This window comes from Podarcis cretensis (genome assembly GCF_951804945.1).
Source record: "Podarcis cretensis genome assembly, chromosome: 10".
Classification (NCBI taxonomy): domain Eukaryota; kingdom Metazoa; phylum Chordata; class Lepidosauria; order Squamata; family Lacertidae; genus Podarcis; species Podarcis cretensis.
This window is the reverse complement of record NC_137179.1, coordinates 30,489,281-30,510,870: the sequence shown is the minus strand read 5'-3', so window position 1 is coordinate 30,510,870 and position 21,590 is coordinate 30,489,281. Positions and strand designations below refer to the sequence as shown.

At 44.2% G+C, this 21,590-nt stretch overlaps 1 protein-coding gene across 1 annotated transcript; it reads left to right on the top strand.

Annotated features, from left to right (window-relative positions):
- The first annotated feature begins 383 nt into the window (after positions 1 to 383).
- Positions 384 to 21,427, top strand: LOC307226107 (extracellular serine/threonine protein kinase FAM20C-like). The gene is made up of 11 exons (XM_079994577.1): positions 384 to 402; positions 6,283 to 7,392; positions 8,633 to 8,796; positions 9,111 to 9,189; positions 11,165 to 11,257; positions 11,557 to 11,672; positions 12,347 to 12,527; positions 13,561 to 13,670; positions 16,249 to 16,330; positions 17,902 to 17,961; positions 18,924 to 21,427. The coding sequence occupies exons 2-11, from the start codon at positions 6,917 to 6,919 to the stop codon at positions 19,198 to 19,200; spliced, it is 1,638 nt and encodes a 545-aa protein (XP_079850703.1). The 5' UTR covers positions 384 to 402; positions 6,283 to 6,916; the 3' UTR covers positions 19,201 to 21,427.
- The last annotated feature ends 163 nt before the right edge of the window (positions 21,428 to 21,590 follow it).

Below are 21,590 nucleotides of genomic sequence, written 5' to 3'. Positions count from 1 at the left end.
CACCATGGCCCTGCTTATATAGTGAGGGATTACTGCATAGATGATCTTGATCTTGCCATACAACAAGGGACTTCCCAACTCTTGCATTGATATACATCTGGCAAAATATCTGTATGATAAACATGCATAGTATTCAATATGACATCACCATGGGAATGTGCACCTGAAAGCTTCCTTAAGGGATAATTCACTGATGGCTTGCCATTGAATTATCCCACTAAAATCAGTGGGACTCTAGTCCCTACCCCCACCCCGGAAACACATTAATATTTCCTCACTCATCAACTTGTTTCTTAGTACTTAGCATTAATTTTAATAGGCCATCTGATCTTTTTCATAGATTTACATGGGCATATGAGAGAGAACATCATTCTTCGATGATAGAATGTGGCATTGCAGAAGGTATATAATTATCTCTCTTGCAAACATGGGGCATGAGATTCTATGCATATTGATATAGTTTCTCTAATAACATTACAGAAATAAGTACAATGTCCATATTTGAACAAGAACACACGCACACTCATATGTTGGTCTTGATGACCCAACCAAGTGTCAGGCTGACCTACAGAAATCAAACTGCTAACGTGGGGGCTTATCTCAGCAAACAATCTGTTGGCTGCTTTGCCTGTCTCTTATCAGTATCCAGTGGTCATGTGGCTGTAGCTGTGACCTGTATTAAGCAAGCAAGGCCAGCCTAATTTAGCCAATCACCAGCTCTTTGGTCTGAACTCCCTGCTACAGAACTCCAGCAAAAGAGGGATTTTTTTCTCTCTTTTCCTTGGTAACAGGAGTACAGTTCAGTGTGCTTTACCTTCATAAAACCTCCTCTGTGTTACACATAATCAATGCCTTCATTCCGAAAATTTGACAGTGCTGTTATGCAGTAGCTCTACAATTTCATTATTGCAAAATCTAACATGTATTTCTCCTTAATTGGGCATAACAAGAGTTATATCGTACGGTGGTGCTTTTTATCCCCTCTGTTTACAGTGAGTCATAGATGTGGGAGTGATCAACTGGAGGGTAATATTTACTGCTGTAAAACACCCATGTCTTTTGAGTGCTAGGCCCCAATGCTCTAGCATGGCATTTTTAAGCTGCGAACCACCGTGACTTGCTTTCCTACTGAAGGAGCCATGGGAACATGATGTTCTGTCACTGAGCTATACACCATGTATCCAAGGGTAGCAATAGGAGTGACTGTGCAACTGCAACAATGTGACTAATGCATTGTCATCAAGGAATAAGAGGTGAGAATTTTGAGTGTTGCTCTGCAGTGGTGTCATGGCAACAAAGCACATTGACAGATTGCCTGGTGTGAAGGGCTGGCTTTGAAAATTTCATTTCACTGCAAGACTCAAACCCAACGACGAAAAATCTTCCAGTTTATATTGCCAGCAATGAAGTGACGCAAAGCCAGAGGGTGGCAAGATTCATCCCTGCTTAGTTTTTCCTTCTGTCGCACAAAACCACTCTCTTCCAAGATGGATCATTGGGCCATCAGACTAACATTTGAAGGCAATCATGAACCTATCAACTACATGGGATCTCATTACACACACACCTGTTCTATTATTATTATTATTATTATTATTATTATTATGTGAAGTAAGGAGAAGATAGCTGGCAGCTCCCCTCGGGTCTGGCTGTATGACATAGGGGGTAGACCACACCATTCAACCCACCTGTCAGTCATGTGGCATCATTATAACACCAGATCATTGACAGATGCCTTGTGACACCCACTTGTCAAAGTCCTTTGCACAATGTTTTCCAGGCACCTGGCAGCCAGCTAGTTTTCTGGCACTTGGGTTTTTGCCAGCCCTGGGCTCAGCAAAGCACCATGCACAGGACTTGCAAAGCAGCTATCTGCAGGAACTGGCTGCTGGAACTTGGTTGCACAGCCGGTGCAGGAGGGTTGAACTCTGCTCATCAGCTGATAGGTGGTGACTTCAGCTCAGCTCTCCAGGATTCAGTGATGCAGTCAAGTCCCCCAAAATGGCTTCACAGGCCAAATTGGAACCCATGCTGAAGGTTCCCTACCCTCATATAGAGAAACAGTGATTGTTTTAATTTGTCTATAAAGAATATAAGAGACCCCAAAGTGATTCAAAATGAGAGCGCAGGACAAGTGTAACAAACTCTCAAATTACAGTAAAATTGTAACAGCAAGGAAAAACTACAGATTGCCTGTCTGTCTCTCAGACATCGTCACGCAAGGCCTGATTCATTTTGTGCACAAAATTGTCCTAAACATGTCTGCACCAAGTGATACTTTCAATTTCTCTTCTGTATAAATAGCATTTACATGTGACACAAAGTTGGAGAAAGGCTCGCAGAGACTTTGTAATGTGAGTGCCCCATGTGAAAACAATCCAAGATCTGTAGGCTCTTTCACATAAGCCACCAAATGTGCTTTGTTTAAAGAAACAAAAAGTCAGTGGTAGTTCTTCAAGCAGGTTGCCTCTCTTCTTTCCGAGCTTAAGTGTAACATTTGAAAAATAACTTGCATTGTTTAAAATGCACAAGCATGACTATGTGCCCATTTAAACCTTGCACATCCCCCCCTCCCCTGTTTTTACATCACACCAGAAGTGTGAAAACATAGCTAGCAGATGGGAAGAGTCTTTGGTTCATAGCTACTTGAGAAGTTAATGTGTTGCTATGCTTTATTAGCAATGTTAAGAACTTATTATACTGTATTTGTAATACTTTTGATGCCCGGTTCATATGTTGTTTGTCCAGAAGCACTGTCCCACTGCATACATATGTTGTTGGTTTCTCAGTTCAGTTATATGCAGATAGTTTCAGATGTTAGTGTTTGAACACAATTTGCACAAGAGGCCTGAAAATGAGGGCTGGGTGGTTCTTGAGCTTGTTTTGGCCAAAAACACCACCACCACCCAAACTGAATGTCTGGCCCAGGGCTGGCCTTCCCCCAAATCTTGGTTTAATCACTTGTATGGGATAACAGCGGCCTGTATCAGCTCATCAAGCATGTTCCAGTGGCAACATGTTTGGGGATGAATGTCTCACTTCCTTCAGCATTTAATGTGAGGCAAGGTTTAACTGCCCACCTCAGCACCAGTTTTCAGTACTAGACCTCCATGCCCTCTTCCCTTGAAACCTGGGCTATAATAATGTGTGTATTTGAGCTCATGCAGAGAGCTGTCCTACTGACAGAACCAAGGATCATAGATTGAGAACTAGAGACAAGGATGCAGCTTCCAGTCAAGACTTGGGCCTGGCACCACACACACACACACACACACACAGAGAGAGAGAGAGAGAGAGAGAGAGAGAGAGAGAGAGTTTTTCTTGACAGTAGGTTACTTTACTGGGCCAGCACATAATGTGCTAAGATCACCTGAGCCACTTGGGTTTGACAAAGAGCCCTTGAAAGGGGGGTGGGGGGCTTTTGAATCTCCAGATCTCACTGGACCTGTCAGCAATGCTGGTTGGGGCTGATGGAAGCTGACGTTGCAACATCTGGAGGGCCCCATGCACCCCACCCCTGCCTTAAAAGGCTCTCTGCCACCTTCATCAGTCATCATTTTTAGACAGCACAGTCCTTCAAGCAGGGTTTTAGGTCAGCCCTTTTGACCGGAAAGCCTCGCACATTAGCACAAGCAAGAGCCTATTTCTCCTCCTCAAGGGAGCTATAGAACTTATTTGGCTTGTCCTCGCCTCAGTATTACTGCAATGCAAGGGGAAAGGGGGGGGGGAGAAATATGGTGTTGTCAGAATCTGGGGCGACTGAAAGTGTTAGCTGGAGACAGTTACTAGGCAACCGCCGCACCATGGGACATAAGTAAGCCGAGAGCTCGTCGTTCTCTTCGCAGCTCACAGTATTTGTTCTCTGTGTGTGAGACAAAGTGAATGTGCCATAGCAAATGCGCGGCTGCGTGTTGTGAATGGTATGCTGGTGAGGAAGTGGCTGTGTATTTTCAGAGAGTATGAGCATGGTCACATCTCCCCCCTCAGTGTCCTAGTAAAAATTGCTAAGACAAAAGGAGTGCTCTGATGGTGTCAGGAGTGCTCTGATGGTGTTTCCTGCTTGGCAGGGGGTTGGACTCGATGGCCCTTGTGGTCTCTTCCAACTCTATGATTCTATGATTCTATGAAAAGGCCCCATCTGCACCACATAGCTATTTCAAGGAGTATCATACCACTTTATTAACAGCAGTGGTTGCAATATCACCAGGTGAATGATTTGTTAAAAGAGGACAAAAAGAACCTAGGTTTTGAAGATAAAAAATCGAAATTTAACATAGAGATAATAGAAGGTAAAAACAAAATATTGTCCAGAATCTATGATATGTTACTAGAGTGGCATACAAAAGACGAGGAGGTGAAGGAGGTGATGATTAAATGGGCAATTGACTTTGGCTATAATATTGACTTTGAAAGGTGGTCGGAATTGTGGAATAGCAATATAAAGTTTACGGCCTGTATGACACTGAGAGAGAATGTTTGGAAGATGCTATACAGATGGTACCATACACCGGTGAAATTGGCCAAAATGTATAGATTAAAGGATAAGAAATGCTGGAAATGTGGTGAGGTGGAGGGTGACCTCTACCATATGTGGTGGACATGTAAAAAGACGAAAGGCTTTTGGGAATCAATCTACAATGAGCTCAAAAAAATATTTAAATATACCTTTCCCAAAAGACCTGAAGCCTTTTTGCTGGGAATGATGGGTAAAGAAATCAAAAAAGAAGACAGGACGATATTTCTTTATGCCACCACGGCAGCAAGAATTATGTGGGCACAATACTGGAACGTGGAAACCATTCCCAGCATAAATGATTGGCAGATTAAAATGGTAAACTATGCTGAACTTGATAGACTAACAGGCAGAATACGAGATCAAGATGAACAGAAATTCCAGAAAAATTGGAGTAAATATTGGAATTATATTGGAACAAATTCATAAAGTGAACTGGCGGGGTTAGAACAATTCTATCAGCGAGTGAATTTAAGACTTAAAGATTAAAAATCAAGTACGTAACAGAGGAAAATATTTGATACTTACCAAAAGGGTGGAAGGGAGTCTAGGGCTCGGTTGAGCCCAAAACATTGTGGGGTTTTTGTTTTTTTTTTCTCCTTGTTTTTTCCCCCTCTTTTTTCTTTTTCTTTTTTTTTCTTCTTTCTTTTTTTCCTTTTTGACGATTTCATTTTACTTTATTCTTTTTTATATATAGTTGGGAGAAAGGAAATGTTAGCCTATGTACCCATATTGTTATGACCTTTTGTGTATTTTTCCTTTTGATGTATATCTGTTTATGCAAAACCTTAATAAAAATGTATTAAAAAAAAGAAAAAGAAAAGTGCGGAATGGATGGGTGGTTGACAAGAAGATGTGTTAACATCCTGAGGGCAAATTGGGCTGAATGCTCCATAAAAGCCACACATAGACTAACCCCTGTGTAAGCTTTGTGCAAATCAGGATGAATTCTGAATGAATAGATCATCTGGAGAAGCCTTGTATTTTACAAAGCTTATTTCAAAGATAAAATGAGAGAACCCCACCTAAGTCACTGTGCAGGAAGAGCAAGAGATAATTTTACTAAAAAGAGAGAGAGAGAATGTAGGTGTGTTTGGCCCAAGAACAGCAACGAAAATCCAAAATCTGCATTAGGACAATACCTTTATTAGATCAACCAAAATGGTGTACTAGCTTGTGAGTTCTCCCTGGTATGTAAATGGTCTTGGAGCCTGCATCTGGTGCATTTATCAGGTGCTATGCAACCTGAAACCTGGATAGCACCTAATAGAGGCTCATGTGAATGTGTGCTGCCTTCTCTCACATTTCTGTGACCAGATGCAGACACCACAACTTTCATCAGCCAACTTTTTCTCTCCCCCCTCTGTTTACCATCTAGCCCGTTGAAGAGTTATGGAGAACTCAAAGCATTGCACGTTATTTTCCATCATAATGGTTGGCTTAATAAAGGAATAGCTTGAATTTTGTTTTTTTGAAGGGTGGGGGTGTTATTCTTTGAACTTATTTGACTTAGCAGTATTTATAAAATAATGCACTTAATGTATGGAGTGCTTTGAGGAAAGGGGGAACTAAGGGCTCAGATCTAGGTGCCACATATCAATATTTTCATGAGCTCCATAAAACACATGGCTTTTATGCCAATTCCCTCAAAAAATCTGATTTCCCTTCACAAACCCCCACACAATGAATATGGAAGGAGCGGGCAGTGCCTCTATTGCGCCTGAGAATCCTAGAAACTTGTTTTAATTCTTCTTTTCTTTTGTGGACAGTTGTTGAGCCACTGCAGCTTTTCAGTGAAGCTCGAACTTTTAAAAATGGATGAAGGAAGAAGTCATATGAATTATGTAGGTGGCTAGCTGACAGTGTTTATAGGTGAAAGGAGGGAATCAATATGTGAGCCTGCTGGGACGATGGGGTTCCACAAGAGTTTGTGATGCAATAACATAATTCGAAGAGATTTGTGGCATTGACCAATCTGCTGCTATCAATCTGGAGTTTAACTAGTTCATGTTAACCTTGGCACCACTTGCTCTTCCCTTATCAACATCATTAAATTCATCTGCAACCTCCTTTTTTGCCCTTTTCCTGCTGAGGACTTCTATGTGAGCAGAATGATTCCTAGCAGAAGCCACCTTATACAAGACCCAGAATTATTCATTTATTTTGCCTTGGGAAGGATTATCATAGCATAAGTGAAGAGGTTTTGTTTTTTATAAGTAATATTTTGCTTTAAAAAAAAACACGTCTACTTTTTCCTTTGGATTCCCAAAGCTCAAAATAAACCTTAGACAACATCCTTTACATCCTTTCGAGTGGGGATCAAATTGCGGATTATTATTTTTTTACTGACACGTGGACCTTTGTCATACATTTTGTGCTACTGGCATCCAGGACTTCATAAGGATGATGCACCACCTGCCTTCTCTGTTCCAAAGGAAATTTAAAGTCATTCTCTGTTTTCTGCTCCTTTTGGCTCTCCTGGTACACATGGTGTTGGATCTGACGCTCTCCGCCGGCCTTGATTCTTGTGGATGTACCCACAAAGGAGAAGATCAACCTAGTCCCGTGTTATCAGCCCAGAATAAGTTAAACCTGAGGATTCTCCAGGACTTCAGTGGTAGCAACAGCTCCCTGGAGAAAGGTGTTTACTCACCAGAAGGCGTACCGCTTGGAGGTAGCAGGGGCAACATCCCCCTCCAAAGCCACATCTTCGAGCCGAAAGAAGCAGAAGAAAAACCAACATGGACAGGCAGGTCCAAACTGGCTGCGCTTTTCGACCATCCACTCTACAGGATTCCAATCCCAAAAGTTATGAAGAAAGACAAGCTGTTTGCTACCAGACCGAAGGTGAAGATGTTTGTGAGAAGTAGCAATGAACGGTGAGAGGCTCTTGGGGGGTTTTTTTCATAGGGACATCTGGGTGGCCCATGCAATTTGGTATACATCCTCTGCAGGGATGGCATTCATGGAGTCAAACCCACTTCATCATATCTGACAAAGTGGGCTTGAGTCCACCAAAGCATAAAGGTAAAGGTAAAGGGACCACTGACCATTAGGTCCAGTCGTGGCCAACTCTGGGGTTGCGGTGCTCATCTTGCTTTATTGGCCGAGGGAGCCGGTGTACAGCTTCCGGGTCGTGGCCAGCATGACTAAGCCGCTTCTGGCAAACCAGAGCAGCACACGAAAACACTGTTTACCTTCCCACTGGAGCGGTACCTATTTATCTACTTGCACTTTGACGTGCTTTAGAACTGCTAGGTAGGCAGGAGCAGGGACCGAGCAACGGGAGCTCACCCCGTCGCGGGGATTCGAACCGCCGACCTTCTGATCGGCAAGTCCTAGGCTCTGTGGTTTAACCCACAGCGCCACCCGCGTCCCTATCCACCAAAGCATATGCCATAATAAATATGTTAGTCTCTGAGATTCTCTGTTACTACTTAATATAGGGATACATGTTGTTTTATATTGAGTTAGACCAGCAGGCCATCCTGTCCACCCTTGATGACTGTGGCTCTTCAGGGTCTTAGGCTGAGATATTGCTCTTAGATATGGAGAAAACAAATTCCACCACAGAGCACATGCCGCTGCCAGCACTTTGTTGCCATTTTCTGATCTCTCAAGGCAGCTGGGCTCAGAATGTTGGCCTGCCGTTCAATATGCACAGCTAGATATACATGGGGGCTCAAGCTTCTTTGCAACATTTTAAGACAGGCCATGCCTTCCAATTAAAGCATGCGAAGGCCTCCTTTCCATCCCCTCTCCTCACAACAGCCAGCCAGTATACTCGGTCCTCATTGGCCTGCTTTTCTCCCTCCTCCACCCTGGGCTCTTTTTCCTAAAGGGTTTTTGTGTGTGTACATTTGCAAACCTCGTGATACCCCTGAATAAGCATGCTGTTCATTCTAGTGCTGTGGGGGGACGGGGACCTGATAATTCTATTCTCGCATTCATTAATGGAGAATTGCAAAAGAAGATGCATAAGAAATTTTTGTTCCAGCGTGAGATCATTCCCTCTTGCTTCTCAGTTGCCAGATTTCTGTTACCTTCTGGAGCTCACTAGCCTATGATAATATATGCAATCGTTTTTGTGTATTGTGTGTGTGGGTATTGGATCTGCAGGGCGAGCAGCAATAAGGCACATGCGAAGCTTCCAAAACACGATGCCAACCCTGCCTGGCTCCAGTTCTACACTGGCATCAATCGCTATGAACTGTATGCCCGCCATGACCCTGCTCGCCTTGCCACGATGGAAGATTTGGCCATGCAGCCAATTGTCAGCTCAGGTATTCTGCGCCACATTCGGGTCCCTTGACCGCTCATACTTGCTTTCTTCTCACTTCACCCTGCCTGTTTACCTTGTGCCCCCCCTTTCAATCTTCACTTTTTTTCTCCCTCTCAGTTTGACACCCGGCCTGTTAAACCATCCTGATAAGAGTCTTGTGGGAAGGGGAATGAGCTGTTTTCTGGAATGTTCTGCCTCAGTGCTAAGCACCAGAGCGGACTCTGTTAATATTTAAATGCCAGGTTGTTTCGTCCTCATTCTCAAAACTGGGAAAGGTGGCGACTTGAGCCTTGTTTCTTCTTAACATAATTTCAGTTCAAAAGCCTGGAGGGACACAACTGAAGCTGATCATGACCTTCCCCAACCATGGACAAGCCCTCTTCAAGCCCATGAAGTGAGTAACGAAGGCCAGCAATGCTTTTAGAGGCCCCGTACCAATATCCTGGGTCCATGTTCTTTTTCATGCAAGGCAATAACCTGTCAATGGACTCCACCTGGAAAACAGATTGTGCTTGGAACCTTCCAAACTTTGAGTTAATTAGTTACCAGGCAGCCTCTGTGTAGCAAGAGGGTGAGGGGGACCCCTTCATGCCAGTTCTCCAAACAGAGCTAAAAGCAAGGCTGTGTTTGGACATAAATCTCTGGAGCAACTGTAGTGAAGGCTCCTCCTTTGATTACCACATCCCTGGAGAACCATCTCTGCCGCCTCACACTCTTTATTTATTTAATTCCTATACAGTGGTACCTCGGGTTAAGAACTTAATTCGTTCTGGAGGTCCGTTCTTAACCTGAAACTGTTCTTAACCTGAGGTACCACTTTAGCTAATGGGGCCTCCCACTGCCACTGCGCCGCCACCATGTGATTTCTGTTCTCATCCTGAAGCAAAGTTCTTAAGCCGAAGTACTATTTCTGGGTTAGCGGAGTCTGTAACCTGAAGCGTATGTAACCTGAGGTACCACTGCACCACCCTTCATCTGAGGATCCCAAGGCGGTTTGCAAACACAATAATATAACATCACTGCACACTGCCAAGTATTGTTGGCTGAAACGGATGCTTTCCCTTCATCATTGCCCAGATTCTTCATCAATGGCACAAGTTTAGACTCTGGACTTAATGGCCTTTTCTAAGCAAACATTTCTAAGCAAACGCCACATTTCTAAGCAAACTGGGATTTCAATAGCCCTAACCTAGCAATGGAAGCATTGTAATACTGTCTCCTGAAAATATGGGATATTGCAGCCTTAGGGGTGGGTTAGGGGTGCAGTTTTTCCCTGCCATTGGCACTCACCACAGTCGCTTCGCTAATAGTCAAAGCAAACAGTTTTGATGGACCATAAAGCAGGTGTTTCTATAGAATTAATTATGGGATTTGTAGACCGTCGTTCAACAACATCCTAACAATGATGCAGCATAAGATAAACCTAGGCCGTTACTGTGGAAATGGCAGAGAGCCATCGATCACCTAGGATCAGTTTTAGCTCCTGCAGTAAATGGCGAACTCAGCCCTCCATGTTGTGGCTTGTTTCTGATGGAGAGGTGCGGCCTCTGGTGGTGAAAGATGTAAAATGTTGTGCTATGTTGTTCTCAATGGACTCCTCTCCCTTTTCATTTAAGGCCACAACAATATTGTTTCAGCCTTGGCCAGTCATGCAGTTAGGCTGTTTTAGACTGGAGGACCTCGTAGTCTTACATCCCTTTCCTCTCCTTCAGATGAATAACGTGTATTGTTTCACTTGCTTCAAAACCAGGGCAACAATTGGGGGTGGGATGAGGGCTTCCTGTTTGTTATACTGAAATGGGCTATAGACTTCTGTGTCAGAGTTCTGCCTCAATCGCTCCTAGTTTGCATAGCTAGGATTAAAATTTCAGGGCTTCTCCAGACAGGTGGTTTTTCCCCTTGTGGGTGTATCTTGCAATACTGACACAATAACAGTGCATTAATGGTGGGTTTATATTGGGCTGACCACAGACCATTCCACATTATTAGTTGTTCCATGATGCTTCCACTACATTGTTGCATTACTGCTGTCTGAAGGAACCCTATAGTGCAACTAAAGCAGGACACACACACAAGCTACTCTGGAACATTTATAGTATAAAAGGTTGCAGAATTTCAGCAGGACCTTACAGGCGTGCACCAACTGGAAACGGAGTGGTATGTCCATCCCTGAAACTATTGCAGGTGCAAACAGTATTGAAAACAGAATAATGTATGTAAATTTGAGCACAAATCACCATGAAAACCCAACAAAAGGGATGGATGCAGTGTGCAGAGTGACTATGAGTTGCAAAAGATGTGTGGTCTTCAGTTCAACACTCAACAGTGAACATGATAACCCACCCCATCTCTTCTTGCCCTCTCCCCAGGCAAACCCGAGATCAGGAGACTCCAGCAGATTTCTTTTACTTCTCAGATTTTGAACGACACAATGCAGAAATAGCAGCCTTTCACCTCGACAGGTGAGTCCAGCACAGTGCACTCTCCTGTCCTGCAGGGTGCGGCAGACTCCTGCCAAATATTATCATTATCATTGATTTATCAATTCTAAACAACCATCTCAAGGCAATTTACACTAAAGATAGTGTCCAAGACAAGTATTAGTGCGAAGCAGAAAAGACAGGGCTATTTTCCAAACTGATTGTATGTTCTATGATAACGAGCATTTGTGTAGGATTTGTTGTCTGTGTTTAGAGTGTTTATTTGGTCCAGCTGCAAACAGAATTTGTTTCATTCTCCCATTTTGCTCATTTCTGGGGAGGATCCTGGATTTCCGAAGAATTCCCCCCGTTTCTGGCCGTTTGGTGAATATAACCAAAGAAATCCGTGATATCACAACGGACAGTAAACTGTTTAAGACTTTCTTCATCTCCCCAGGTGAGCACTCTGTCCCCTGTTTATCCCTCCTTTGTAATATGAGCTCTACTGTGTAGAACAGGTGTGGGGAACCTATTGCTCCCCAAAAGTTGGTGGACAGCAGCTCCCATCATCCCTGATCACTGGCCATGCTGGCTGGGACAGATGAAGGGGAGGAGGCCAACAACCTCCAGAGGGCCACAGGTCCCTCAACTTTGGTGTAGACCGACTGTGCTAGCCATGTAAGCTATTCTCCCCTCCTGTTATGCTGCTTTGCACCCACAAGACCATAGCTGTCAAGCGTCCCTTATTTGGTGGGACAGTCCCTTATCCCAGTGCCATGTCCCGCTGCTGTCCCTTAAATAAGCTACTGAAGGTAATGGGGCCCTTTCTATGTCCAGCTGTCCTTTGTCAACAACAAATAGTTGCTGTTTTTTTGTGTTGAATATATGGTATATGGTAATTTATGGACCTAATAGGTATCTAAAGCCATTTGCACGCAACAAAATATGTATTTTATCAAAGTAATTGTTGATCCCTTATTTTGGCTGCTGATCCCTTATTTTCGAGGCTGCTGGTCCTTTATTTTCAAATCTGTAAGTTGACAGCTATGCACAAGACATGTGGTGGACGTTTGACGAGCTGTTGGTATTCCCTGACTTTTGCTTTCCTCCATTTTGCGTGGGTCAACCCAGCCGGCAACGTCTGCTTCTTTGGCGTGTGCTCCTACTATTGCTCCACGGAACATGCTTTGTGTGGCAAACCAGACCAGCTTGAGGGCTCAATGGCAGCCCTCCTGCCGGACAAAGAACTGGCTGACCGGCGTTCGTGGAGAAGCCCCTGGAGGCGTTCTTACTCCAAAACCAAGAAAGCTCAGTAAGTAAGCTCAGGTGCAGAGGGAGGACCAGTATTGAAAAGGAGATTGTGAAAAGCATGTTCTGGATGAAGAGAGCCAAAGGAGAAAATTGATGAGCCAGGACAGCCGAAGACCAAGGAAGCAATGTATATATGTCCCTAAACTGGGGCTGCCCTAGACATTGACGAGTCTGCATGGGGTGCTGAATCTACATTCCCCCAACCCTCCAATTTAGGTGACACCATCACACTTCCCCATATCTGTTCAGCATTTCTTAGCTTGCCTTTTCTCCATCACTTCTAACTAGTTCTTATGTGCACAATGTAGCTGTGCTCTGTGGTAGTGAAGTAAACCAACCAGCAGACTGGTTCAGAGGCTCATTCAGGGCTGGTTGGCTCTGTCAATATACAGGAAGGGTAGCAGGAATTCCTGAAATGAATGTGCTCATGGGGTAATATGAAATGCTGGTATTTCTATGATTTTATGTTGCTGGAGCCACCCAGAGTGGCTGGAGCAACCCAGTCAGATGCGTACAAATTTGGGGTACAAATACAACAACAACAACAGATTTCTTATGCATTTATTTCATAAATACAATACTATTTTTTATACTGCTTTATTGTAAATGTTTGAAAAAGTAGCAGTACAAGCAGGAAGAATTAACTCCCCCTTAGCCGGGGGTGAACAAATGCTGATCTGTTTTCTGTCGGACACCATCTCCTGAGTTATTTTTGTTTCAAGCTCCGGAGCCATTGCTGCTCCACAACCTGACTCTAAAAGCCAGTGCCACAAAATTGCATTACATATTCAACTCAAGAGGCCCCGACTCTGCTGTTTGTGGTCTCAAAGAGCTGCAGCTGTACATGAAAAGGCTCGAACAGAATTTATGTAATCGCACTTAGCATCTGTGCCCTGTCAGGGTGATGGATACCTTGACAAACGATGAGATGACCTGGGGGAGCTAGAGAGGCTATAAGGAAGGGTGGAGACAGTTAAAGGTTTCTCCCCACCATATGCAACTAATGATAACCTTTCATGACTATCTGTTCTAAGGTGGGAATCAGATGATAATTACTGCGCAGAGGTACGACAGACGGCACCTTATGACAATATATCCCGACTCCTCAACCTCATCGACATGACTGTGCTTGACTTCCTTATGGGTGAGCTTGGGTACATTTCCTCCTGCGAGCTGCACTGCATTTGGGGACGGGACCATAGCTTAGGAGTAGAGCATCTGCTTTGCATGCAGAAGGTCACAAGTTCAACCCTTGGCACCTGCAGTTTAAAAAAAGGATCACAGAAGGGTTCTTTATACAGAGTCCAACCATTGGTTGCAGCTCTCCAAGATTTCAGACAGGGCTCTCTCCCAGTACAGTGGTACCTCGGGTTACAGACGCTTCAGGTTACAGGCGCTTCAGGTTACAGACTCCGCTAACCGAGAAATATTACCTCGAGTTAAGAACTTTACCTCAGGATGAGAACAGAAATTGTGCAGTGGTGGCAGGAGGCTCCATTAGCTAAAGTGGTACCTCAGGTTAAGAACAGTTTCAGGTTAAGAACAGACCTCCTGAACGAATTAAGTTCTTAACCCGAGGTACCACTGTACTACCATGACACAGCAGGATTCGAACCTGGGACCTTCTTTATGCCCCTCAGAGCAGGCAATCCCGGGATAGATGGACAAAAGGTCTGAGCTGCTTCCTATGTCTCCCAGTTTCTGACTGCTACAACCCTTTCCTTTGTGTCATTCCAGTCCTTTAGCTCAGCCTTTAATAGAGAGACTTTGCCTCATTGCATTTTATTCTTAGGCTCGATGGAAACTCAGCAGCACTGAGAGTTCCTGAGAAACAAATTAACTCCGTCTGCGTACATCTGCCTGCCAGCCAGCTTCCCTGGAAATAAGCATCTCTGGCTGTGCATTGTGTTAATATACGTGACTAGAACACAACCCACTAAGCAGATTGAGTTGTGTTTCCCGTTGTTTAGTTCTCACCTGTCTTTTGACATCGCCTTATTCTCTGGTGTACCTCATTTCATGGGACCATATCCTTGCACCTCCCCCCCCCCCCATCCAATTTCGCACATTGGATGAAGCAGGTTATTTGTCAGCGAAAACAAGTCACAGTGAGCCAGGGAAGGGCTTGGATCATGACGTTAATGGAGGAAAAGCTTTTGGTCTCCTCCTTCTCCCCAAAGCTGCCACCGCCCTTCTCAAAAAGCCTCTCTTAGGGGGTCAGGGGTCTTCCTGAACAATGTGGGGATGGGGCAGGGGTGGGGTGGGGCTGCTGGAGTCAGAGGTGGGCTGGGATAAAGTGACCAACATGATGCACCCAGACGCTGTCCTTGGCGACTGCCAGGGCCTGCTGACCCTCCCATATTTTAAAAAAAAAAGATTGAAGGGGGTTGGTTGCCTGCTTTTCTTCTCTTGTCTTTTATTGGTTTATTTTATTTACTTTCAAACCAATTCGTAATTTTTAAAAAAATGAAAAGTGGTAAATAAATACTTGAACTAATTAATCACCACTACTGCCACCACCACCATTTAGTGTATTGTTCATTGCCAGATTCCCCCCCCCCCCTGTGAAGTGGGTATTTTGTGGTGCACAAAATAGTTTCTTAGATTTCCCAGTGGAAAAGAGGTTGGGAACTTCAGAATTAAAGAGCACATGGCATCTGTTCTTGATCAGCTACATTCCTTATATTCTAAACATCCCCCCCCCTATATACAATGTGCTGCAAAGTCAGGATATTTATTAAATAAATAAATAGGCTCTTATAATGTTCTCATCCCTATTCTTTCTCTTTCCTCAATTTGACAAAAGCAGCGGCAGTTCATCTTAAGTCTGTGCCACTCACTGCATTTTATTGGGAGGGGGGGTGTTTGCACCTGATTTGCCCACCATTTGGCTATGGTTTAAAAAGTTACATAAACTGGATGGATTCCCCTCCTTTCATCCTTTTGTCATCGGTGCCAGTAACTTAGGCTGATTTGTTATTTCTGTCCTTGAGATCGCTTCTGCTCCACTTAATACTTCATAATTACTTCTGCCCTATCTAACAGCTTTCAGGTTGCACCCACTGACTAATTAATAGCTGGGCATTTCATTTATTCATTTATTTTATCTCTCTGCTGAGGATAGTTCAAGAGTTCGGGGGTGGGTGGGAGGGAATAGGCTTCCTCTATGGTCCTAAACATAGGTAAGGGCCACTGGGCTAAACAGTCATGCCTTACACCCAAAGAATCCTGGGAACTGTAGTTTGTTAAGGGTGCTGAGAGCTGTTAGAACACTAGTCTTCTCACAGAACTACAATTCTCAGAGTTCCCTGGAAGCCACTCTCTTTTTAATTAGCATCAGATGAAGAGTTTTGATGACCTCAGGCTGTTTGAGCCTTTCTAGTTTGCCTGAATAAAACACAGGGCTTTTTTTCAGCCAGAACTTGCCGGAACTCAGTTCTGGCACCTCTCAGGTGGGTGCCATTGCTAATCTAAGAGAATGAGGGAGGAGAGAATGAGGGAGGTGTTTATGGCAAGTTCTGGTACCTCTTTTTCTAGAAAAACGGCATGGAATAAGGATATTGCCTGATAATTGCAGTTTTTTCTTCTTCATTTGGTCTTGGAATTTATATCCTGCCCCAAGATCCTCTCAGGGTGGACTTCTCTAATACCTTCTTCCTCTTCTTCCTCCTCTGATTTTTGCTGTCTGCCTCCTCTTCTATAATTCTTGTCTCCATATGTAGGAAACATGGATCGCCACCACTATGAGACCTTTGACAAGTTTGGGAATGACACTTTCTTCCTTCATCTGGACAATGGCCGAGGGTGAGAATGCAACATGCTTCCCCGTGTGGGCGAGGGACTAGGGGAAGCTTTTGAGCTCTGTCCTACAATGATCTGCATTTTGAAGAAAGGGCTAGAGTATTCCTACTTCAGGCTGTTTCTTGAGATGAGCTGTTTTTTTGGGAGTGAACTTTGAAATCAGGAACTTACAAGACAAGGATCTAAAGCAGGCAAGAACCAGAGTATAAGGTGGCCCTGTGGCAGGTTCATGCTGAACTGCTCTTAGCAAACCATTATTTGACTATATCCGGCAGGGCCAGTCCTACTGTAAGGCAAAGTGAGGCAGCCGCCTCAGACAGCAGGTGCTGCAGCCCTGGGAAAGTGGCAGTATGTTAGAGGGCTGAACTATGCCACATGGCCTTCACTGTACCTTCCAAGTTAACCTGTTGTCTTCAGAATATCGTTATTATGATGTTTGTATCCCGCCTTTCCTCCTCCCCATTTTATCACCCAACCAACCCCAGGAGGTAGGCTTGGCTGAAACAATGACTGGCCCAATATTACCTACTGGGCTCCATGGCCTAATGAAGATTTGAACCAGAGTCTAGTCCAGAACTCTAATCACTACACCACACTGGCTCTCAGATGTGGCAAAGGATGCTGCCCAGTTGCCAGTGTTGATGCAATATTTGATTGCAAGCCCAGTCAGCTTTTGTATATGGAATTGGGGAGCGATGTTATCTTGTTCTTGGTGAAATGTCTTGGACTTGACCTGTTGGAAAGTGCTCGATGGCTGATGTTAATGACAGAGCCACATATTCTGATGAAGAAATGCAACTCAGTTTTAATGTGGCGGCGATGTAATCAAAAGCTCTTTCCAGCTGACCCAAAGATATTTGTCTTTTAGAAGACTTGTTAAAGTCCCCAAGCTTTAAATGTATGGTGCAGACATCCAAATTGACACACTTTGGAGAAGATGGCCTTGTAGTTTGTGATACTTTCAGAATTGGGTTGTTGTTTTTAAGGAACAAAAATCTCTATACCTTAACAGAAAGAAAGGAAAATCCTTCAAATTGTATAGATACTTACTGATATCAGTTCAATATGTGGGAGGGGGGACATTAACTGGTCTGGCTGTCCTCCAACTTCCCCATTCCATACCATTTACTCTTCTCTTCCAATGTCCCTTCCTAAGATACTCTGAATATAGCAAATGACAGCTGGAAAGTACAAAACTGTTTCTACACAGGGATGGAAAAGTTGTAGTTCTCCATCTATTGTTGGAGTCCAGCTCCCATCAGCCCCATCCAGTGTTGCCAGATGCTCAAGGATGATGCCTCTTAATAGTCCAGCAACATCTGGTGGATCACATTCCGGCTCTACACCATGCTAATATCTACCAAAATATGTTAATTCTGCAGGGAAAGTAAACTTTGCAACAGGATCATGAATACAGCACTGCACAAACACACCTAATCTACATGATTTGCAACATCACTTGCAACATTTGGACTTTTAAATATCAAAAGAAGTATTTATTGAGCAAGATAAATACTCCCAAAATAGCATCTCCCAAAAATAGAGAAACCATCTGTGCCTTTTGTTCTTCTCAGGTTCGGGAGACACTCCCATGATGAAATGTCCATTCTGGTTCCACTTCAGCAATGTTGCATGTAAGGATTCTTTTCTCGCATCTTGTTTATACTCTGTCTTTGGAGGGGGTATAATTAAGGAAGTATTATTTTGAGGTGGGTAATCTTTTTGGTTCTGTAGGCCAAACTGATCTCAGTTTTTAGGTTAAGGATTTTCCCCTGGTCAGATTGTAGTGGCACGGAAGGGTGTGGGTGTGCCATTCGCCTCCTCTACATAAGCCCATACACCTTGTCCACCACTGTGCTCTGCTGGTGGCATATTGTGTAGGCCAGGGGTAGCCTTCCATATGTTTTGGACTACAGCTCCAATAATCCCTGACCATTAGTCATTAATCAAAAGCATCTGAAGGGCACCACATTGGCTACTCCTGGTTAGTCATGAGGGGCTGGCCATTGGACTTGATGACCTCTCTCCCAAGCCTACAGTTCTGTGAAGTGGCTCTCATCTCAGCTATCTGAAGCATGCATACCTAAGCTAGTTCCCAGCAGATACACCGGAGCACAGTGCAATTGAGGATGCAGGCTCATTTCTGCCAGAAGCCAACAGAAATGCCCACACTCTGAGTTGGAGAAAGCCTACTCAGCTACTTCCACCACTTCCTGAAGCTAAAGGGAGATGCAAGCGCTTGTGGTTAAAACAAGGAGCCTTTTATGTAGGGCAACAACTGAGCAAAAATTTCATCAGATATGAAAACGGACTCAGCACTTCCTCCACCTTGGAACACTCGTGGCATGATACTCTTGCTTTCAGGTTCGGGATAAATATGGAGGAAATTATCTGGCAAGAATCCATAATGTTTGTGATTAGTCTGACCCTATAACTTCTTGCCCACTCTCACGCCTGCCTCTGATGTGGTTCTGATATCCCAAGTCTGTGCATGTACTAATGGAAATGCTCAGTGTGACATTTCTCATGTTTTGGTTTTTAAAAACATTGTCCTTTCTCTTCCTTGATTTTTTCCTGTTGCTGTTGATGGATCCAGTATAAAAAAGTCAACGTTCTTGCGCCTCCAACTGCTTGCTATGGAGCCTTATCGCTTGAGTGACGTCATGCGTGAGTCCTTGGCTACTGATCACCTGTCACCAGTCTTAGCGGAGCCTCACTTGAAGGCACTGGACCGGCGGCTCCAGAAGATTTTAGACATGGTGGAGGACTGCATGAAGAAGAGTGGAGAAAGCCAGGAAGTCCTGATAAATGACTTAAAAGGACAGCAGTATACATCCTCAGAGCTGCGAGACAAGAGAAGTAGCGCTGCATGAAGGGGATGAATCCCTGGCCCATTCAAACACACCTCTTTCATGCTACCTCTTACATTCAAGCCTTGCAATAGGGAAGTCACTAATCATTCTGTGCTACAGTGTGGACATAAATGGGTTAGGGACCAACCCAAGGGAGAAGGGAACTTGGAATATCTTAAAAGAACAAGAGGGAGGTCTTGGAAGCAAAACTTGGACGAAGTATAAAAGGAGCATTCAAGCTCTTTAATTGTCCTGAGACTTGCAGTGAAGCCTTGGAAGCCTGATGGGCAAGCTGTAGTTTGAATGGAAGGATAGTTAAAGCAGAGGTAGCCCACATGGTGCCTTCCAAATGTTGGTGGACTACAACTCCCATCACCCCCTGACCACTGGCTGGAAGTGATGGGAGCTGGAGTCTAACCACAGCTGAAGGGCATCATGTTGGCAACCCATTCAAGTTATTAATGCTCAGCGGAGCTTCATTTCTGTTCCTTTGTAGAATTCCTTTGTAGCATAGGAAAGGAATGTGCCTTCTCTCCCTCCTTCCCACTTCTCAGAGCAATCTATACAGCCAAGAATCGCTCTCATATTTATTCTCTTGCTATTTATTTTGAGCCATTTGCAGTGCTTTGGGCTTCTGTATGGAAGCGTGAACTCTGCCCAACCTGGCATTGTTAACTATGTTAGCTTGCCTGGGGATGAAAAAGAAGTGAGACTATGTGCGCTCGTCTTGATCTTGCCAGGTGTTGCTAACATGCTTTTCAACCCACTTCAGTCCCTGATTGAAGGTGCCAATAAATCATAGGCTGAAGTGACTTCAGGCCCCGTTGTCCTAAGATACTGATGCTGTGAGCAAGTTCTTTGCTGCTTTCATCCACAAGGCTCCCCTGATCTCTACTTGTGATCAAAGAAGAGAGGGCAACAGTACTATTATGCAAAACTCCAAGTGCCTAGAAGCAGCAGTAACAAAAGCAGCCTCCTCTCTCATAAAACATTGCTCATAGACCAAGGTCCATCTAATTATTATCACCATCATCATAAACTATCATCACCAGCACAGTTTTTTCCCTTGGAAAAGCAGCATATCAATCACACAGTCAGCCCTATTGGTTTATGTGTATACCGCCTTTCCCAGGGCAAACCATGCCCAAAGTGGTTCACAGTGATGTCGAAACAGAACATGATAATAAGAAAATGCATGAAACACAACAAAAACAACTCACTGCAGGAAGCTGCCAGATACCAAATTGCTTGTCCATCAAGACCAGGAATGTCTGCTCTGACTAGAAGCAGCTGTCCAGGGTCTCAGCCAAAGAAAGTTATTTTCTGTCATCTCCTGTGACCTGATCTTTTTAACTGGAGATGTCAGAGGACTGAACTTGGGAACATCTGCGTGCAAAACCATGGGCTGCAACCTGTCCTGCTTGCATAATGGGACTTCCTCTCCCAGGCTTCTCACTGTATGCCCCTCACCGTGTCCCTAATCTGTTCTGGGGTTTCCCCTAACCCTCAAGAGCAGATCTGGGGCTTCTACTGAACTATGAACCCTCCCCAAGCATTTCAGTCAGCTGTTCAGCATTCTGTTTTTCCCCACAGTGGCCAGCTAGGTGGAAATAACATGTACTCTGTAGGACGATCATCATCTGTAACAATTGCATGCATGGCACTTTCCCTGTGAGTTATAGACACGCTGAGATCCCACAGGCAGGCACAACCTATGAGCATTCAGGGGAAATCCTATCGAATCATGGAATGGTAGTGCTGGAAGGGACCACGAGGGTCATCTAGTCCAGCCCTGTGCAATGCAGGAATCTTTTTGCCCAACTTGGGGCTCAAACCCACGATCCTGAGATTAAAAGTCTCATGCTGTATTGACTGAGCTATATATTTGAGCCTATGTTGTTACATGTGATGATCTGACATGTGACTGCCCATTAATTAATGGATGGGCCTTCTGTGTAGAAATTTTGTAATGTATAAAGCAGTTCCGAATATGAAAAGTATAAGGATCTATGCAGATCTGGGCCAGGTCAGTGCCTGTGTAGAGGCCACTTGCGAACCCCTTGCACACTGCTTTTAATTCTAGGAAAGAAAGTCATAATGCACATGTAACAAAGCATTAAATGAATAACAAATTATTTCAGTAAAGTTTGCAGGTCCTTAGAGAAGCCAAGAGCCAAGGCCATATTGCCTGCTGCATATGTCAGAGTGCTGGTGTTATGGTTATTAAACTCTGATCCCGTCCAATTTATCTGCCGTTTCTCTCATTATTTTCTCAAAATAAAGATTGAAGCGCCCTAATGAGAGAAAGCACCCTTGGCAACAACCTCAGTAACAATGAGCCCGTCTGCTGCTGCTTATTCAAACTGTACTGTTGCTTTCTCTGAAAACATTGCATTGTGCCTACTAATTGG

What these genes read in the sequence shown, in the direction of transcription:
- LOC307226107 (XM_079994577.1), top strand. Translation starts at nt 6,917, where the DNA reads ATGATGCACCACCTGCCTTCTCTGTTCCAAAGGAAATTTAAAGTCATT. An exon ending in GTGAGAAGTAGCAATGAACG is followed by an intron (nt 7,393 to 8,632) that starts GTGAGAGGCTCT and finishes TTGGATCTGCAG; the next exon opens with GGCGAGCAGCAATAAGGCAC. An exon ending in GCAGCCAATTGTCAGCTCAG is followed by an intron (nt 8,797 to 9,110) that starts GTATTCTGCGCC and finishes ACATAATTTCAG; the next exon opens with TTCAAAAGCCTGGAGGGACA.